The following is a 20,261-nucleotide window of genomic DNA, read 5'->3' as shown; positions in this document are numbered from 1 at the left end:
GCAGTGGCTCACACCTTTAAACCCAGCACTTTAGGAGGCTAAGGTGCAACAATTGCTTGAGCCCAGGAATTCAAGATCAGCCTGGACAAGATAGTGAGACCCAGTCGCTACCAAAAAATTCAAAAATTAGCCAGGCCTGTTAACTCATGCCTGTAGTCCCGGCTACTCAGGAGGCTGAGGTGGGAGGATCAGGTGAGCACAGAAGATCGCCGTTGCAGTGAACCATGATTGCACTACTGCACTCCAGTCTGGCAACAGAGCAAGATCAAAAGTAATCATAATAATAATGAAGTAAAAGTGACAAAAAGATGATAGCTACGACAGTCTGCAAGTCACACAGTAGGATAATTATACTGTAAGGCATAAACACACAATAGCAGAGCAGAGGTATGTACCACATGCTAAGAGAAATCATAAATAAAGAATGACTAACCCTGTCTAAAAAGTTTAGGAATACTGGAATGAGAACACATCAGAAACCTCTCTCACTGTAAATTAAAAAAAATAGGTCAGGCATGGTGGCTCACTTCTGTAATCCCAGAACTTTGGGAGGCTGGGACAGGCAGATCACAAAGTCAGGAGTTTGAGACCAGCCTGGCCAATATGGTGAAACCCCCGTCTCTACAAAAAATTACAAAAATTAGCCAGGTATGGTGGTGGGCGCCTGTCGTCCCAGCTACTCAGGAGGCTGAGGCAGGAGAATCGCTTGAACCCGGGAGGCATAGGTTGCAGTGAGCCAAGATTGCACCAGTCTGGGTAACAGGACGGACTCTTTCTCAAAAAAAAAAAAAAAAAAAAAAAAAAAAAAGTCTTTTTTTCTAACAACTTACTTTACAAAAATATAAGTTCTTGAAAGATTATGGAGTGGGGAGCCTGATCTTTTACCACGGATAGTTTGAGAAGCACTGATTTAGACAGACTAATTTGAAAGGGCCCTTGTAAATAATGCTAAGCAGACTGGTCTTTAGCCTGTTAGCAACAGGAAATAATTAAAGGCTTTTAAGTAGGGAAATATTGAGTCCAGATTTCTTTTTTTTTTTTTTTTTTTGAGACGGAGTTTCGCTCTTATTACCCAGGCTGGAGTGCAATGGCGCGATCTCGGCTCACCGCAACCTCCGCCTCCTGGGTTCAGGCAATTCTCCTGCCTCAGCCTCCGGAGTAGCTGGGATTACAGGCACGCGCCACCACGCCCAGCTAATTTTTTGCACCTTTAGTAGAGACGGGGTTTCACCATGTTGACCAGGATGGTCTCGATCTCTTGACCTCGTGATCCACCCGCCTCGGCCTCCCAAAGTGCTGGGATTACAGGCTTGAGCCACGGCGCCCGGCTTGAGTCCAGATTTCTATTTTTAAAAGGTAATTCTGGGGCCGGGCATGGTGGCTCAAGCCTGTAATCCCAGCACTTTGGGAGGCCGAGGCGGGTGGATCACGAGGTCAAGAGATCGAGACCATCCTGGTCAACATGGTGAAACCCCGTCTCTACTAAAAATACAAAAAAAAAAAAAAAAAAAGGTAATTCTGATTGTGGTATAGATTAGTGGTCTTCAAACTTTTAAAAACACACATTCCCATCAGTAAAAAATACAGCAGCCATGTACCTCAATATCTTTTAAAACAATTATATACTACTATACACATATGTTTTAAAGCATACATAACATAGAAACTTTATGAGGGTAAGGTAGAAATGGTAAAGTTTTACTGTCATCTTCCTAACCGCTTAATGGATCATCTTGCACATTTTGAGACCATATTAGAGTATCTCTTGGTAAGGGTTAAGGATAGAAATTGGTTGGCCATCTACCTCTCTTATTTTTTTTTTTTTTTTTTCTATTTTTTCAGAAACAGGGTCTCACTATGTTGCCCAGTCTGTATTTGAACTCTGGCTCAAGAGATGCTCCTGCCTCAGCCTCTTGTGTTGCTGGGACTACAGGTACATGCCATGAAACCCAAGTCTCTGACTCATAATTAGTAAGGTTAAACTATGTCCACAAGGTAGGCCTGGAAAATTACAATTCCATGGTGTAAAGAAATATCTAGGGAAGAAGATTAAAGCTTTACGAGTATATAAGGCCAGGCACGGTGGTTCATGCTTGTAATCCCAGGACCTTGAAAGGCCCATGTGGGTAAGTTGCTTGAGCCTAGGAGCTTGAGAACAGCCTGGGAAACACAGCAAAATCCTGTATCTATTTAAAAATAATAATAATACGGAGAGAGATCCAAGATGGCTGATCACTAGCAGCTTGGGATTGTAGCTCCCAGTGAAAGTGCAAAGAACGAGAGGACGCCACACCCTCACATGAATTCTTGTTGCTCACGCACCAGGAGATTCCCAGCGGAGGAGCCCCACGGGTCGCCAGCGCGACTCTTGTGACCGGCGAGGCGGTTTTGCCGGCGCCTCAGAGCGTCGGTTCTTGGTGCAGAGTCAGAACAGCACCATCAATCTTAACGCCGCTGATTTAGTCGGCGCAGTGGGTTGCTCAGATTTTGGCGCTGAGAATCAATAAGTTGGACATCCACTCAGAAACCCAATTACAAAGATGGTAATTATAAAGACCACAAATGGATAAATTTACAACGAAGGGAAGAAAACAGCCAAAAAAGGCTGAGAATACCCAAGATCAGAACGCCTCTCCCTCAGCAGGGGATCACAGTTCCTCATCAGCAACAGAACAAGGCCTGATGGAGAACGAGTGTGTTCTAATTACAGAAGCAGGCTTCAAAATGTGGATAATAAGAAACTTCCGTAAATTAAAAGAACTTGTTCTAGCCGGGCGCAGTGGCTCAAGCCTGTAATCCCAGCACTTTGGGAGGCCGAGGCGGGTGGATCACGAGGTCAAGAATCAAGACCATCCTGGTCAACATGGTGAAACCCCGTCTCTACTAAAAATACAAAAAATTAGCTGGGCATGGTGGCACGTGCCTGTAATCCCAGCAACTCAGGAGGCTGAGGCAGGAGAATTGCCTGAACCCAGGAGGCGGAGGTTGCGGTGAGCCGAGATCGCGCCATTGCACTCCAGCCTGGGTAACAAGAGCGAAACTCCGTCTCAAAACAAAAAACAAAAAAACAAGGCCGGGCGCGGTGGCTCAAGCCTGTAATCCCAGCACTTTGGGAGGCCGAGGCGGGTGGATCACAAGGTCAAGAGATTGAGACCATCCTGGTCAACATGGTGAAACCCCGTCTCTACTAAAAATACAAAAAAAAAATTAGCTGGGCATGGTGGCGCTTGCCTGTAATCCCAGCTACTCAGGAGGCTGAGGCAGGAGAATTGCCTGAACCCAGGAGGGGGAGGTTGCGGTGAGCTGAGATTGTGCCATTGCACTCCAGCCTGGGTAACAAGAACAAAACTCCGTCTCAAAAAAAAAAAAAAAAAAAAAAAAAGAACTTGTTCTAACCCAATCCAAAGAAACTAAGAACTTTGAAAAAAGGTTTGACGAAATGTTAACAAGAATACACAATTTAGAGAGGAATATAAGTGAATTGATGGAGCTGAAAAACACAATACGAGAACTTCGTGAAGTATGCACAAGTTTTAACAGCCGAATTGATCAAGCAGAAGAAAGGATATCAGAGGTCGAAGACCAACTCAATGAAATAAAACAAGAAGACAAGATTAGAGAAAAAAGGATAAAAAGGAACGAGCAAAGTCTCCAAGAAATATGGGACTATGTGAAAAGACCTAATCTACACTTGATAGGTGTACCTGAATGTGACGAAGAGAATGAATCCAAGCTGGAAAATACGCTTCAGGATATTATTCAGGAAAATTTTCCCAACCTAGTAAGGCAGGATAATATTCAACTCCAGGTAATACAGAGAACACCACAAAGATATTCCTCAAGAAGAGCAACTCCAAGGCACATAATCGTCAGATTCACCAGGGTTGAAATGAAGGAAAAAATACTAAGGGCAGCCAGAGAGACAGGTCAGGTTACCCACAAAGGGAAGCCTATCAGACTTACAGCAGATCTCTCAGCAGAAACCCTACATGCCAGAAGAGAGTGGGGACCAATATTCAACATCCTTAAAGAAAAGAACTTTCAACCCAGAATTTCGCATCCAGCCAAACTAAGCTTCATAAGTGAAGGAAAAATAAAGTTTTTTGTGAACAAGCAAGCACTCAGAGAATTCATCACCACCAGGCCTGCTTTACAAGAGCTTCTGAAAGAACCACTACACACAGAAAGGAACAACCAGTATCAGCCTTTCTAAAAAATACCAAAAAGTAAAGAGCATCAACATAATGAAGAATTTACATCAACTAATGGGCAAAATAGCCAGCTAATATTAAATGGCAGTATTAAACTCACATATATCATTATTAATTCTAAATTTAAATTGACTAAATCCCCCAATCCAAAGACAGACAGGCAATTTGGATAAAAAACTAAAACCCAGAAGTAAGCTGCAGCCAGACCCATCTCACATTCAAGGATACACAAAGACTCAAAACAAGGGATGGAGAAAGATTTACCAACCAGAGAACAAAAATAAATAAATAAAAAGCAGAGGTTACAATTTTTGCCTCTGATAAAATAGTCGTTAAAGCAGCAAAGATCAAAAGAAGCAAAGAAGGATGTTATATAATGATAAAAGGATCAATGCAACAACAAGAAGAGCTAAAGATCCTAAATATATACGCACCCAATACAGGAATACCCAGACATACAAGACTAACAAAGAGACTTAGACTCCCACGCAATAATAGTGGGAGACTTCAACATTAATATTAGACAGATCAATGAGACAGAAAATTAACAACGATATCCAGGACTTGAACTCAGATCTGGAACAAGTAAACGTAATTAACATTTATAGAACTCTCCACTTTAAACACACAAAATATACACCCTTATCAGTACCACATCATATCAACTTAGAAGTTTAAACGAAATGTTGGTTGGCTCCTTGTTTGTTATTCTCTTCCCTCATTTTCTTTCATGTCTCCATTATTAAGGACAATTACAGGCATACCCATATTTAGACTGCATTCTAGCCCAGGGAATAAAGCAATACCCCCATTCTCTCTCCTTCTTCCTCTTTCTCTTTCTTCCTCTTCTTTATTCTTTTTCTTATTATTTTTTCTTTCTTAAAAATAATAATAATAATAATACAAAAAATTAGCCAGGTATCATGGCAAAGCTGTAGTTCCAGTTACTTGGGAGCCTGAGGTGAGAGAATGATTTGGGGCCAGGAAATTGAGGGTGCCGTGAGCTGCGATCAAAAACAGAGTATATGATAAGGGAAGGTCGGGCACTCTGGCTCACGCCTGTAATCCCAGCACTTTGGGATGCCCAGGTGGGCAGATCACAAGGTCAGGAGATCAAGACCATCCTGGCTAACATGGTGAAACCCCATCTCTAGTAAAAATACAAAAAAGTAGCTGGACATGGTGGCACACACTTGTAGTTCCAGCTACTCAGGAAATTGAGGCAGGAGAATCTCTTGAGCCTCAGAGCTGGAAGTTGTGGTGAACCAAGATCATGCCATTGTACTCCAGCCTGAGCAACAGAGGGAGACTCTGTCTCAAAAAAAAAAAAAAAAAAGATGGCAAGAGAAGTAAGGAACACCAGTAACTCTACAACTCAATATCCATCAGACAGCACTCAGGCTAAATGGAACCTATGTCTCACTCATGGTATGGTCACAGGAAATCTTTGGTCATTCCATTTTGACCTGTCTGGTTAAGAAACCTACAGGGCTTATGGAAGGGGATTTCAACTTTGTTGAAACATGGTAAAACTGAGTCTAACTTGTCATAGATAGGCTACCTACAATTGGTCACGGCTAGAAATTAAAATGCCACATTGTACTACTGTCCTCATAGTTGTACAGCCTCCAGAGAATGAGAACTCTATTATGCTCGACAGCTTCCACTCCATCATTGATCAGGAGAGTTTGTGTCATGAATTTTTCATATCTGGTTCACTGAAGAATGTGATTGAAGGAAATTATTATAACATTGTGGCTTTTAAAAACCCATGGCCTAGGCCAATGCCAATTAATAGAGCATTTGAAGAGAGATAGAAATTTAATTTTAAATTATATTTTATTATATTTATTTTGTTTATTATATATTTTATTAAACTCTATCTGATTAAGATTAAAAACTTAATAAATAAAATATATAGAATCAAGAATATAGGCAAAGAAAGGCCTCTGAGAAACACTTTTTGAACTCCCAGTAGTTCACAAGAATGTAACTCCCCACTGATTTAACAAGATATGATATGTCTAACTTGAAATTTGGAAAGAAAAAGATCACTTGCAATCTCTTTGGAAAAGTACAGGTATTTAGTCTCTAACTGTACAAGTGAATTGGGCAGGTCACAATTAGACCACACATAACTCCCCAGCGGGAATTTTCCAGAGCTCATTGAACCAGAGAATTTGAAGAATCAATGAGCAAGTGTAAATATAATCATAATTATGCTTATCAATATCAAGTGCAAATATCAATGTCAAGTGTAAACATAGTCATGATTTCTGAAGTTATTCAAAAATTGAAGCTTTAAGTTTCTATTGTTTCCTTTGGAGTACAAAGCTAAGGATGTGTCTAGCCTAATTATCATTCCTTTGTCCTCAAAGCTCAGTGCTTATGAGGTACTGATTGATTAAATGAAAAACAAACTTTCCTAGCCAAAGAATAATGGTTGCTCTCTACCAGTACTTCTGATAAATACATCTGCTGCCATGCCAATGCAGATTCAAGTCAGGTGTCCCAGCCTTGTGTTCCTACCAAATGATAAGACCTTTTCCAAACAACTTAAATATAAAAATACTGTATTTTTGACCACTATGTCCCTGGGATTTTGGAAATATATACAAATGCCAGAACAGTCCTGCCATTTTGCAGATATATGCTTAAGCCTAGGCAATGCTTAAGTCCTCCTGACAGTGAGCATTCAAGAAATGGTGAAATTGAAGTTGAAAGACATCACTTTAAATTCAGAATCTGAGGACAGGCATGGTGGCTCATGTCTGTAATCCCAGCACTTTGGGAGGCCAAGGCGGGTGGATCACCTGAGGTCAGAAGTTTGAGACCAACCAGTCTGATAAACATGGTGAAACCCTGTCTCTATAAAACAAACAAACAAACAAACAAATAAATAAATTCAGAATCTGAAATAAAAACTTGTGAATAGTCCTTCAATGAACATAAATAAATTTTTTAAAACAAAATGAAAACAGTTTTTCAGACTAATTCAGTTAACTCATGCTAACTTTCTCATTAAACTAGTCAAAGTTAAGCAATGCATATCAATAATACTCTGCCTACAACTTGGCCACTTTTGTAGGAACAAAGTTAAACTGCTGTATAGTAGGCATTTTGTTTTGAGACAGGGTCTCACTCTGTTGCCTAGGCTGGAGTACACTGGCATGATCTTGGCTCACTGCAACCTCCACCTCCTAGGTTCAAGCAATCCTCCTGCCTCAGCCTCCCTAGTATCGGGGACTATAGGTGTGTGCCACCACACCCAGCTAATTTGTATATTTTTAGTAGGGACAGGGTTTTACTATGTTGGCCAGGCTGGTCTCAAACTCCTGTCCTCAGATGATCTGCCTGCCTCAGCCTCCCAAAGTACTGGAATTACAGGCCTGAGTCACCACACGTGGCCTACGGTAGGCTTCTGTATTCCTGTTAGTAGCAGTTTTCTCCAACAAGCAACAACAACAAAAAAATCTGGGCAATGTTCATACTTAGAGATCTCCAATCAGGTAGCCAGTCCCCACTAAAAAGACCTGGGCATTCATACTCTTCACTAATGATCAGTTTCCACCTCAAAAACACTGTTCAGTTTTACCCACACTACAGACTGTGCACTGCCAACTTCTCCCCAGAAATTATGGTCATATCAGGAGTCGGGCACCGTGGCTCACGCCTATACTCCCAGCATTTTTGGGAGGTCAAGGGAGGCAGCTCACTTGAGGCCAGTAATTTGAGACCAGATTGGTCAACATGGTGAAACCTCATTTCCACTAAAATACAAAACTTAGCCAGGCGTCATGGTGCACACCTGTAATCCCAGCTATTCGGGAGGCTGAGACAGGAGAATCACTCGAATTCATGAGGCAGAGGTTGCAGTGAGTGGCACTCACACCACTGCACTCCAGCCTCGGCAGCAGAGCAAGACTCCATCTCAAAAAAATAAAAAAGTAAAATTAAAAAGATAAAAGGATGCTATGAAAAAAGGCAAAAACAAAGCAAGGAAACACAGATGACACTGGAGAGAGTTAATCTCACAGGGAAGGGGTTCAAATGCTAATGACCTTTTAGGATAACTACTTTTAAAATAAGAGGAGAATACTTCAAATTTTAAACAGGGGGATGGGAGGGTGGGACAACATTTATAACCTGACCCTCAACATTCACTTAACTCATCTCCTTCTTCTATACACTATGTCCTGGAACTTCATTAGAAGCTCCAGAAAATAACCCCAAGGAAGACCAGGGAGAAGCCCTGCCCACCAGCTCCTACGGTCAAAGCCACACCCACTAATTATTAATGGAAGCTAAAGTGAAATGAAACTCACCTGTCCCTGAAAGCCCACAGATCCAGGCTTAAAACCTATCTACCAAACCAAGCAAGGTGTGCAGAGGGCCAAAGCAAGGGCAGGAGTCTGGTTTGATTCTACGTGCACAACCTACGTTAGAGAATGTTCACCTCATAGAGGTTCCACTAATTTCTTTGAACTATGAGGCAGCTTCCCAAATGCAAACAATCAATACAGACAAAACTCAAATGTGGCCGGGCGCGGTGGCTCAAGCTTGTAATCCCAGCACTTTGGGAGGCCGAGGCGGGCGGATCACGAGGTTGAGAGATCTAGACCATCCTGGTCAACATGGTGAAACCCCGTCTCTACTAAAAAATACAAAAAATTAGCTGGGCATGGTGGTGCGTGCCTGTAATCCCAGCTACTCAGGAGGCTGAGGCAGGAGAATTGCCTGAACCCAGGAGGCGGAGGTTGCGGTGAGCCGAGATCGCGGTGAGCCGAGATCGCGCCATTGCACTCCAGCCTGGGTAACAAGAGCAAAACTCCGTCTCAAAAAAAAAAAAAAAAAAAAAAAAACCTCAAATGTGAAATTTTTAAAACACCTACTGTCCTGGTTTGCAGTATTATTGTTCAGCAGGTTTTTAAACTTTATATAAATTACATCATACTGTATACTTATTCTTCAGCAACTTGCCATTTTAAGCTCAAATTTATATTTTTAAAATTTATTCATCTATTATCCCAGCACTTTGGGAGGCCAAGGCACACAGATCACTTGAGCCCCAGTTTGAGACCAGCCTGGGCAACATGGCAAGACCCCATCTTGACAAAAAAAATTTTTTTTTTTTTGAGACAGAGTTTCGCTCTTGTTACCCAGGCTGGAGTGCAATGGCACGATCTCGGCTCACCACAACCTCCGCCTCCTGGGCTCAGGCAATTCTCCTGCCTCAGCCTCCTAAGTAGCTGGGATTACAGGCATGCACCACCACGCCCAGCTAGTTTTTTGTATTTTTAGTAGAGACGGGGTTTCACCATGTTGACCAGGATGGTCTCGATCTCTTGACCTCGTGATCCACCCGCCTCGGCCTCCCAAAGTGCTGGGATTACAGGCTTGAGCCACCGCGCCCGGCCGACAAAAAATTTAAAACTTATCCAGATGTGGTTGCACACATCTGTACTCTCAACTACTCGGGAGGCTGAAGTGGGAGGATCGATTGAGCCCAGGATGTCTAGGCTGCAGTGAGCCATGATCACACCACTGCACTCCACAGCCTGGGCAACAGAGTGAGACCCTGTCTCCATTAAAAAAAAAAAAAAAAAAAAAACAGGTGGGGGTGGGGTTGTTATTCACGATGATATAGGCAGTTCCTCCTCATTGTAAAACTAAGTAACATTCCACGGTAGGAATACATACTTCCTTCACCCAATCTCCTGCTGATGAAAATTTAGATCATTTCCTATTGGTCACTAACACAAAAACAGGTTAAGAACTAAATATCTACTTCAGTAATCAATGTTTTGCCAGTTGATTTAATAGCCAACTACTGAAATATGGAAAATGCTATGGCCTATGAGCTTTGAAATCATAGAGACTTAGGGTCTATCCCTAGGACCCACTCTGTGTTCTTCTGGCCAATTGTTTAAATCTCCCTACACCTCAGTTTCCTTGTTTGTTTAAAAAAAAAAAAAAAGAGTTAATAAAAATTACTTCCTGGCGAGGCCCAGTGGCTCATGCCTGTAATCCCAGCACTTTGGGAGGCCGAGGCGGGCAGATCATGAGCTCAGGAATTCGAGACCAGCCTGGCCAAGATAGTGAAACCCTGTCTCTACTAAAAACACAAAAAATAGGCCGGGGACGGTGGCTCATGCCAGGAGAATCGCTTGAAACTGGGAGGCAGAGGGAGGTTGCGGTAAGCTGAGATTGTGCCCTTGCACTCCAGCCTGGGCAACAAGAGCAAAACTCTTTCTCAAAAAGTAAATAAATAAACAAACAAAAAATAGCTGGGCATGGTGGCGGGCACCTGTAATCCCCGATACTCGGGAGGCTGAGGCAGGAGAATTGCTTGAACCTGGGAGGCAGAGGTAACAGTGAGCCAATTTCAAGATTGCGCCATTGCTCTCCAGCCTGGGTGACAGAGCAAGACTCTGTGTGGGGGCGGGGAGGGATGGAGGTGGGGGGAATCACTTCATATGCATATTGAAGAGGATAATTTAGAGCATTTAGCCTAGCACACAGAACACAATCAACAAATGATAGCTACTATTAACATCTCTTTTCAATCAAAATGATTTAAAACACGGCAAAACCCCATCTCCACAAAAACAAAAACTAGCAGAGCCTGGTGGTGTGTGCCTGTAGTCCAGGCTGAGTTGTAAGAGGAACTTTTGCGCCGGGGAGGTCAGGGCTAGTGAACCAGGATCATGGCACTGAAAAAGCTAATAATTAAATTATTGTAACAGAGATTTTAGTGTGTAATCATTAAGTTAGTTATGAGAAGACTGAACAATACATCTTCAGCATCGATCTATCCCACTGACTTAAAAGGAAGGGTATTGACAGGCACTAAATTTCTCCCCTTTTGAACCAGAACCTAAAATAAGGGCTCCAGGCCGGGCACGGTGGCTGACACCTGTAATAATCCCAGTACCTTGGGCAGTGGAGGCAGAAGGATCAGGAGCTCAGGAGATCAAGACCATCCTGACCAACATGGTGAAACCCCGTCTCTACTAAAAATACAAAAAATCAGCCGGGTGTGGTGGTGCCCGCTTGTAGTGCCAGCTATGCGGGAGGCTGTGGCAGGGGAATCGCTTGAACCCAGGAGACGGAGGCTGCAGTGAGCTTTGATTGTGCCACTGCACTCCAGCCTGGGTGACAGAACGAGACTCCATCTCAAAAAAAGGGGGCGGGGGGGAAGCATCCAAATCTACACAAAACTCTAAGAAAAAAACATAGCAATGGTCATGCAAATATTAAGGTAGATTCGTCCTATTTCTCAAAAAACTTACCAAGTTGGCTCACCAAGGGGAGCAAAGTCTTAAGTGAACAAATTAAATCCCACTTTGGCTTCCCCAGCCTAATATATTCTTGTTAAACTTTAACAAAGCAAGTAAATTCTGACTGCTGGCTGTTCAGTGTAAGGATAATTATTAAATGCTGTTAAGTAAAAATGCAATGGTAAGAACTAGAAAGTGCTGAGGCACTGTCTCAAATCACAAGGTTCTAAATCTCAGAATTCACTATGAGAACTATTATATACAGATTTTTTCCCTTTAACTTTAAAAATGCAGTCTGAAGGCCGGACGCGGTGGCTCAAGCCTGTAATCCCAGCACTTTGGGAGGCCGAGGCGGGTGGATCACGAGGTCGAGAGATCGAGACCATCCTGGTCAACACGGTGAAACCCCGTCTCTACTAAAAAAAAATACAAAAAATTAGCTGGGCATGGTGGTGCATGCCTGTAATCTCAGCTACTCAGGAGGCTGAGGCAGGAGAATTGCCTGAACCCAGGAGGCGGAGGTTGTGGTGAGCCGAGATCGCGCCATTGCACTCCAGCCTGGGTAACAGGAGCAAAACTCCGTCTCAAAAAAAAATGCAGTCTGAAAGAAAATACATCATAATGTTATTAGTGGTTATCTCTCAAGAGTAGATAGTCTGTGTGCTTTTAGTTTCTTTTTTGAAAATTCTCTCCAATTTTTCTATAATGAATATGTTAGATTTATAGTTACAGAAATATTAATCCATGGCTTAAACTTATTAAGGTGTCATTAAATGCAGAAGAGAGCTTAATACAATTTCTGTTCAACTTGAAACACAGCTACTTTCCTGATGGGAAACTCATTTTATGTGACCTCCTTGTCATATTGTATATTGGTTTTCATCTCCATGGTTCCTGGCTCATAACTCCCGTAACTCTCTTTTGTTATACTGTTGGGGTGCTTTAGGTCTCAAAAGCAATCCTCGCCGGGCGCGGTGGCTCAAGCCTGTAATCCCAGCACTTTGGGAGGCCGAGGCGGGTGGATCACGAGGTCAAGAGATCGAGACCATCCTGGTCAACATGGTGAAACCCCGTCTCTACTAAAAATACAAAAAATTAGCTGGGCATTGTGGCACATGCCTGTAATCCCAGCTACTCAGGAGGCTGAGGCAGGAGAATTGCTTGAACCCAGGAGGCGGAGGTTGCGGTGAGCCGAGATCGTGCCATTGCACTCCAGCCTGGGTAACAAGAGCGAAACTCCGTCTCAAAAAAAAAAAAAAAAAAAAACAGAATCTCTCTCTCTCTCTCTGACATTCTCCTGCCCCTCCTTTCATCTGCTCCTTTTACTCCCCAAGGCAGGTCTCTAATTTTCCCCTGCTTTTCTGTCTTGAAACTGGCTGTAAAGAAATTCTCTGAGCGAGGAGTTGGGGGGGTGATCAAAAAAAAAGAAATTATCTGAGCCGGAATGGGGGCTCACACTTATAAGCCCAATACTTTGGCAGGCCAAGATGGGAGGATGGCTTGGGACCAGGAGTTCAAGACCAGCCTGAGCAATATAGTGAGACCCAGTCTCTACTAAAAAATTTTTAAAAGAGGCCAGGTGTGATGGTTCACATCTGTAATCCCAGCACTTTGAGAGGCCCAGTCAGGTGGATCTCTTGAGGTCAGGAGTTCGAGACCAGCCTGGCCAAAATGGCGAAACCCTGTCTCTACTAAAATACAAACAAACAAACAAACGAAATTACTCAGTCGTGGTGGCACATGCCAACAGTCGTAAGGCTGAGCCAGAAGAATCACTTGAACCCGGGAAGGTGAAGGTTGCAGTGGGTGGAGATCGCAGCACTGCACTTCAGCCTGGGCGACAGAGTGAGGCTCCATCTCATAAACAAATATTTTAAGAAATAAAAATAATTTTGGCCAGGTGCAGTGGCTCATGCCTATAATCCCAGCACTTTGGGATGCCAAGGCAGGTGGATCACTTGAGGTCAGGAGTTCGAGACCAGCCTGGCCAATATGATGAAACCCTATTTCTACCAAAAATACAAAAAGTGAGCCAAGGAGGTTGCAGTGAGCCAAGATCACGCCGTTGCACTCCAGCCTGGGCAGCAGAGCAAGACTCAGTCTCTAAATAAATAAATTTAAAAATTCGGCCGGGCGCGGTGGCTCAAGCCTGTAATCCCAGCACTTTGGGAGGCCGAGGCGGGTGGATCACGAGGTCAAGAGATCGAGACCATCCTGATCAACATGGTGAAACCCCGTCTCTACTAAAAATACAAAACATTAGCTGGGCATGGTGGCGCGTGCCTGTAATCCCAGATACTCAGGAGGCTGAAGCAGGAGAATTGCCTGAACCCAGGAGACGGAGGTGTGGTGAGCCGAGATCGTGCCATTGCACTCCAGCCTGGGTAACAAGAGTGAAACTCTGTCTCAAAAAAAAAAAAAAAAAAAAAAAAAAAAAATTCTCTGACCTCCCTTGTGTGATTATAGGTCATAAGACCCCCATTTCGGAAGGGGTCCTGCCCATACCTTGAAGGAAGGAATGCCACACAGAGAGGCCAAGAAAAATCTGAACAGATACGCATTGCTGGGTTTCCCTACTCCATGCTTCAATTTTGTCTACCCGATTAAGTCTCCATAAAAAGCCCAAAATGGGGTGTGGTGGCTCATGACTGTAATCCCAGCACTTTGGGAGGCTGAGGTAGACAAATCACTTGAGGTCAGGAGTTCAAGACCAGCCTGGCCAACATGGTGAAACCCCTCTCTAATAAAAATACAAAAAACTAGCTGGGCATGGCGGTGCACGCCTGTAGTCCCAGCTGCCACAGAGGCTAAAGCAGGAGAATCACTTGAACCCGGGAGGTGGAGGTTGTAGTGAGCCAAGATCGAACCACTGCACTCCAGCCTGGGTGACAGAGCAAGACTCTGTCTCAATTAAAAAAAAAAAAAAGGCCCAAGAAGATGCAGTAGGGAGAGCTTCTTGATATCTGAACACATAGAGGTTCTTGGTGGGTGGCATGTCCCTTCCCATACCTTACTCTGTGCATCTCTTCCTCTTGTATCCTTTGTAATATTCTTGACAATAAATCAGCAATAAACCTAAGTAAGTGTTTTCTTGAGTTCTGTGAGCTGCTCTAGCAAACTAACCAAACCAGAGGAGGGAGTTGTGGATTCCCAATTTATAGCCAGTTAGTCAGAAGCCAGGGTCAAACAATCTAGGACTTGTGACTGGCATCAGAAGTGGGGCCAGTCTTAATGGGATCTGACACTATCCCCAGGTAGATAGTGTCAAAATTGAACTGGAAGACGCTCAGCTATTGTTCGATGCAGAACTGATTGGCCCACACATTTATTTGGTCACAGAAGTCTTCAGTGTTGATTGTGGTAGTGTGAGAGCAGAGGAAAAAGTTTGTTTTTCCTCTTACCCTTAATAGGATCTGGACTAGTAAGGGCAAATCTCTTCAGAATTCATTTTATAAGTTCTGTCCATAAGTACCTTCCATTTCCATATTTATTAACTTTCTTTTTTTTTTTTTTTTTTTTTTTTGAGACGGAGTTTCGCTCTTGTTACCCAGGCTGGAGTGCAATGGCGCGATCTCGGCTCACCGCAACCTCCGCCTCCTGGGTTCAGGCAATTCTCCTGCCTCAGCCTCCTGAGTAGCTGGGATTACAGGCACGCACCACCATGCCCAGCTAATGTTTTGTATTTTTAGTAGAGACGGGGTTTCACCATGTTGACCAGGTTGGTCTCGATCTCTCGACCTCGTGATCCACCCGCCTCGGCCTCCCAAAGTGCTGGGATTACAGGCTTGAGCCACCGCGCCCCGCCCGGCCCTAACTTTCTTATTATCTTTGTGAAAGTTACAGCCACCAGGACAAAATCACTTTTTGTCAGACCCAAACAAACTAGAGATGGAGAGCTGGATAAGGCTCAGGCTTGCCTGTCTGAGATAAAGATCACTCAAGAACTTTAAAATAACTCCACAAGAAATTCTTTCTTTAGGAATGCAGTAATTCAGATAAGATAAGATAATCTTTTTTTTTCTTTTTCTTTTTCTTTTTTTTTTTTCCTGAGGCAGGGTTCTTGCTCTGTCACCCAGGCTGGAGTGTACTGGTACAAACACAGCTCACTGCAGCCTCCATCTCCTGGGCTCAAGCAATCCTCCTGCCTCAACCTCCTGACATACCTAGCCATTGAAAAAGTTTTTTCTGAATAGACAGCCATGTTGCACAGGCTGGTCTCCAACTCTTGGTCTCAAGGGATCCTCCTGCCTAAGCCTCCTAAGTAGCTGAGATAACAGGCATGAGGCAGGGCGCCAGACCTGGTAAGACACTCTCCATAACACCTGTCCAGTAATGGTATCTTCACCAATGGCCAACTCTGGCTTTGAGTCTCTAAAACCAATAAATGGTTGTGCATCTCAGGCTATAATTCTCATTTCTCATTCCCAAATAAATTCAACATATTTGGAGTGTTTTGTTGCTGTTGTTTGTTAACATCTTAAAGGCCATTAGGGACCCTAAAAGCATCAAAGCTCACTTTAGCTAAAAGGCTCAATCTCACCTAACATTTTCTAATGCTGCAAACAGAGTTAAGTTTGTTGTGTTTGTTCTTGCTGCCCAGGCTGGAGTGCAGTGGTGGGATCCTGGCTCACTGCAACCTCCACCTCCAGGGTTCACTGATTCTCCTGCCTCAGCCTCCAGAGTAGCTGGGACTACAGATACGCACCACGCCGGGCTAATTTTTGTATTTTCATTAGAGACAGGGTTTGTGTTGGCCAAGATGTTCTCGATATCCTGACCTTGTGATCCGCCCGCCTCTGACTTCCGAAGTGCTGGGATTACAGGCCTGAGCCACCGCACCGGGCCTGTTGCTGTTTTTAGAGATGGAGTTTCGCTCTTGTCGCCCAGACTGGAGTGTAATGGGGCAATCTCAGCTCACTACAACCTCAGCCTCCTGCCTCAGCCTGCCGAGTAGCTGAGATTACAGGCACCCACCAACACGCCCAGCTAATGTTTGTACTTTTAGTAGAGACAGGGCATCACTATGGTGGCCAGGCTAGTCTGGAACTCTTGACCTCAGGTGATCCACCCGCCTCAGCTTTCCAAAGTGTTGGGATTACAGGCATTAAGACTTAAGTTTTTAACTGCCGACCCCACCCCCACTCCTTTCAGATAGATGTGTGCAAACTAATTGGCAGCCACTAGGAACTCAGCCCAGAATGTGGTAGTATCATCCTCAGTGGAACGGACATTGTCCTTCTGGGTTTCCAAAGCCTTCTTCATCCACTTAAGAAACACTTGTCGAGCACTTACCAATAGCAAGACCCCAAATGCAGTCAAGAAATAAGGCCCAGAAAGGGGCACCCTCTAAATGGCAAAGGCAGGCCAATAAACAACAAACTCGAATCCAAAGTGACAAGAGCCACTTGGAAATATGACAAAGTGCCAGGTGAAGGGTGTTTGTTCACTTAATTTGGCCGGTGTGCGGGACGGATGGGGCGATTTGGAGGGTGGGAGTCATCTGAAAATGCTTTCCTGAGCTTGATTTAAAAGCAGGAATCCAAGAATTCCCCTAAGGCTGGAAGCTCTTTCCAACACAACCTCCCCATCTACGCAGCAAGGCTGGCAGGGTCCAGGGCTTGAGCACTGGCTTTTGGGAACCTCCACGGCCCGGCCCAAGTCGCCCCCACAGCCCGGCTCTGAGCACCCCCTCCTCTTTGTCCCCTCACCCCCGTTCCTTCCTTCCACCGCCACCAACGGAGGGAAAGACTCCGCCCAGCTCCGGGAGCGAAACAGAGGCACCGATCTGGGCGCAGAATCGGATCCGTGGCACCCCCGAACACCAGTGGGCCGAAATTCGAGGCCCGAAAGGCCTGGGGGAAGCGGGGCGGGGCGGGGCCCCTGCCCGCGGCCTCTGCGAGCCCAGCACTGCAGGACCGGGGTCACCCGGGCCGGACGCAGGAGGAAGGCGCCCCCGCCCCGCCTCCCGGGCCCGCGCGGGCTCACGCTACGGACGCCCCATCCCCGCCGCGGGACCTCCGAGCGCCCGGCGGCGCCCTCCGCCTCTGGCTCCCACCCCCTCGGGCGGGCCGGCGAGGAGCGCACGGGGGCAGGGCAGGCAGGCCCGGGAAGCCCGCGCGGAAGCTGCCCCCCGCCGGCCTCCAGGCGCGGGGATCCCCAGGGACAAGCGCGCACCGCACAGCCGGGACCCCACGCTTTACCTGGTGCGCCGGAGGAGCAGGTGGGAGCCCCGGCCGGGCCGGCTCCCTGTCGGCCCTGCCTCACCTGGGCGGAAGTGAGAGGCCCAGGGTGACCGCGCCTCACCTGGCAGGCCCTCCCCTCGCCCCGACTCTCCCCGCCCGGGGCGGGGCGCCGGGGTGGCGCGGGGGGCGGGCGAGGGAGCCGAGGGCCTCGGGAGGCAGGCTCCAGGCCGGGAGGGCGGTGGCCCTAGCTGTTGCAGGTGAATTCCGACCCGACGCGGGATGGCCGAGGGCCTGGGAAAAGTGGGCTGTGGGGGCTGTAGGGGCTGTGGGGGCCGGGTGGGCGGATGAGACCCCGCGTGGTAGGGCAGCCGTCACTGACAGGGAGGGAGATCCGGACTGACCGGTGTGGTTGGAGGCCTGCGTGGAGAGCGAGACCCAAGATCAAGGAAATTGAGGAGTATATCGATAAAGCATTGAGTCAATCTGCTTAGCACTTTGCCTTTTTGCTCTTTTCTGTTCTCTCATCCCTCCTTTGTTTTCTATATCCGCTAACGCAAAATAAAATATTCTAAAACGTGTAAATGTGGGAGCATTATTTTCTTCTCATTTAGTGGGAGAAGGAAACAAATCCAGTAGTATAATCCAGCAGTATTTGCCTGCCATATGCTGAGTGCTTATACCTTATTATCTCATTTACTCCCTGAAGAAACTGATGAGGAAACCGTGCACCAGGTAGTTTGGCCCAAAGTTTGGAACACAGGCAAGGCATTTTGACTCTCTACAGTGCTGATTTCACTATACATTAATTTTTTTTATTCGTGATGTCATAATTTCGAGAAAAATAGGCCCCGATGGTATTCTTCCACTCCCTCTAATAACTTTAGACTTTTTTTTTTAATTTTTAATTTTTAATTTTTTTAAAAGACAGGGTTTCACCATGTTGGTGAGGCTGGTCTTGAACTCCAACCTCAGGTGATCCGCCCGCCTTGGCCTCCAAAGTGCTTGGATTACAGGCATGAGCCACTACTCCCCGCCAACTTTAGACTTTTGATGATAGGGGTTTCTGATACAGTCCACACATTAACAATAAAGAGAATCAATCTTCAGGTATCTTATAGAGTGCATACAGTAATATTAAACACTGTGGTTGACTCTGGGAAGACATGTAAAATGGCATCCCTGTTCCCAGAAAGATGAGGAATAGGTACAAAACAACTGCAACATAAAGACTTTTAAAATCATACACTTAGCGAGAGCGGTGGCTCATGTCTATAATCCCAGTACTCTGAGAGGCAGATATGGGTGGATCACTTGAGCTCAGGAATTCAAGACCAGCTTGGCCAACATGGTGAAAACATGTCTCTACTAAAAAATACAAAAATTAACTGGAGGCCAGGCCCCATGGCTCATGCCTGTAATCCCAGCACTTTGGGAGGCTGAGGAAGGAGGATCACTTGAAATCAGGAGTTCGAGAGCAGCCTGGCCAACATGGTGAAACTCCATTTCTACTAAAAACACAAAAATCAGCTAGGCATTGTGGTGCATGCCTGTAGTCCCTGCTACTCAGGAGGCTAAGGAAGGAGAATCGCCTGAATCCAGGAGGCAGAGGTTGCAGCGAGCCTAAATCATGCCACTGCACTCCAGCCTGGGTGAAAAGAGAGACTCTGCCTCAAAAAATAAAACAAAAAAGTTAGCTGGGGGTGGTGGTGTGTGCCTGTAGTCCCAGCTACTCAGGGGGGCCAAGGTCGGAGGATCACTTGAGCCTGGGAGTTCAAGACCAATCTTGGCAACAGAGCAAGACTCCATCTCAAATTAAAGATCATGCACGTGATGCTTTTTTTTTTTTGACGAGTTTCGCTCTTGTTAGCCAGGCTGGAGTGCAATGGCGCGATCTCGGCTCACCGCAACCTCCGCCTCCTGGGTTCAGGCAATTCTCCTGCCTCAGCCTCCTGAGTAGCTGGGATTACAGGCATGCACCACCATGCCCAGCTAATTCTTTTTTGTATTTTTAGTAGAGACGGGGTTTCACCATGTTGACCAGGATGGTCTCGATCTATTGACCTTCGTGATCCACCCGCCTCAGCCTCCCAAAGTGCTGGGATTACAGGCGTGAGCCACCGCGCCCGGCTGCACGTGATGCTTTATAGCTTCCTTCCCTGTTTCAAAAGAAATATAACACTTGTTAGGTAGGCATGGTTAGAAGACATAAAATATCAGCATGGTTCCTGCTTTTTAGTAACTAACAAACTACTGAAGGAAATAATGTTTCACAAGTTACGAAATAGAAGGAAGCCAGAAAATGAAGAGATCTATTATGTTTTTTGAAAGCATGAGTTAGAACTTAAATAGGTCTTAACCAAGGCCGGGCACGGTGGCTCACGCCTGTAATCCCGGCACTTTGGGAGGCCGAGGCGAGTGGATCACAAGGTCAAGAGATCAAGACCATCCTGATCAACATGGTGAAACCCTGTCTCTACTAAAAATACAAAAATTAGGCCGGGCGCGGTGGCTCAAGCCTGTAATCCCAGCACTTTGGGAGGCCGAGGCGGGTGGATCACGAGGTCGAGAGATCGAGACCATCCTGGTGA

The 20,261-nt window shown here is 45.5% G+C and overlaps 2 protein-coding genes across 10 annotated transcripts in view; one reads left to right on the top strand and one right to left on the bottom strand.

Moving 5' to 3' along the window:
• The window catches only part of PATJ (PATJ crumbs cell polarity complex component), a 430,121-nt gene extending 412,341 nt beyond the window's left edge, over positions 1-17,780 (bottom strand). For all 9 annotated transcript variants that reach the window (XM_074380917.1, XM_074380918.1, XM_074380919.1 and 6 more), the window contains exon 1: positions 17,692-17,780. The gene's annotated coding sequence lies outside the window, so the exon portion shown is untranslated. The remainder of the gene's footprint in view (positions 1-17,691) is intronic.
• LOC141580446 (uncharacterized) lies at positions 15,771-17,783 on the top strand. The gene is made up of 2 exons (XM_074381542.1): positions 15,771-15,820; positions 17,027-17,783. Exons 1-2 carry the CDS (start codon positions 15,771-15,773, stop codon positions 17,781-17,783), a joined length of 807 nt encoding a protein of 268 aa, XP_074237643.1.
• Positions 17,784-20,261: the final 2,478 nt, after the last annotated feature.

The sequence above is a fragment of the Saimiri boliviensis genome, chromosome 11 (assembly GCF_048565385.1).
Source record: "Saimiri boliviensis isolate mSaiBol1 chromosome 11, mSaiBol1.pri, whole genome shotgun sequence".
Taxonomy (NCBI): domain Eukaryota; kingdom Metazoa; phylum Chordata; class Mammalia; order Primates; family Cebidae; genus Saimiri; species Saimiri boliviensis.
The sequence above is the reverse complement of the archived record's forward strand: the minus strand, read 5'-3'. Positions and strand labels throughout refer to the sequence as shown.

Bases quoted from the DNA above. Each gene is read 5' to 3' on its own strand.
- LOC141580446 (XM_074381542.1), top strand. From the start codon at position 15,771: ATGAGGCAGGGCGCCAGACCTGGTAAGACACTCTCCATAACACCTGTC. The intron at 15,821-17,026 runs GTAATGGTATCT...ATTTAAAAGCAG, and splicing joins CTCTCCATAACACCTGTCCA to GAATCCAAGAATTCCCCTAA.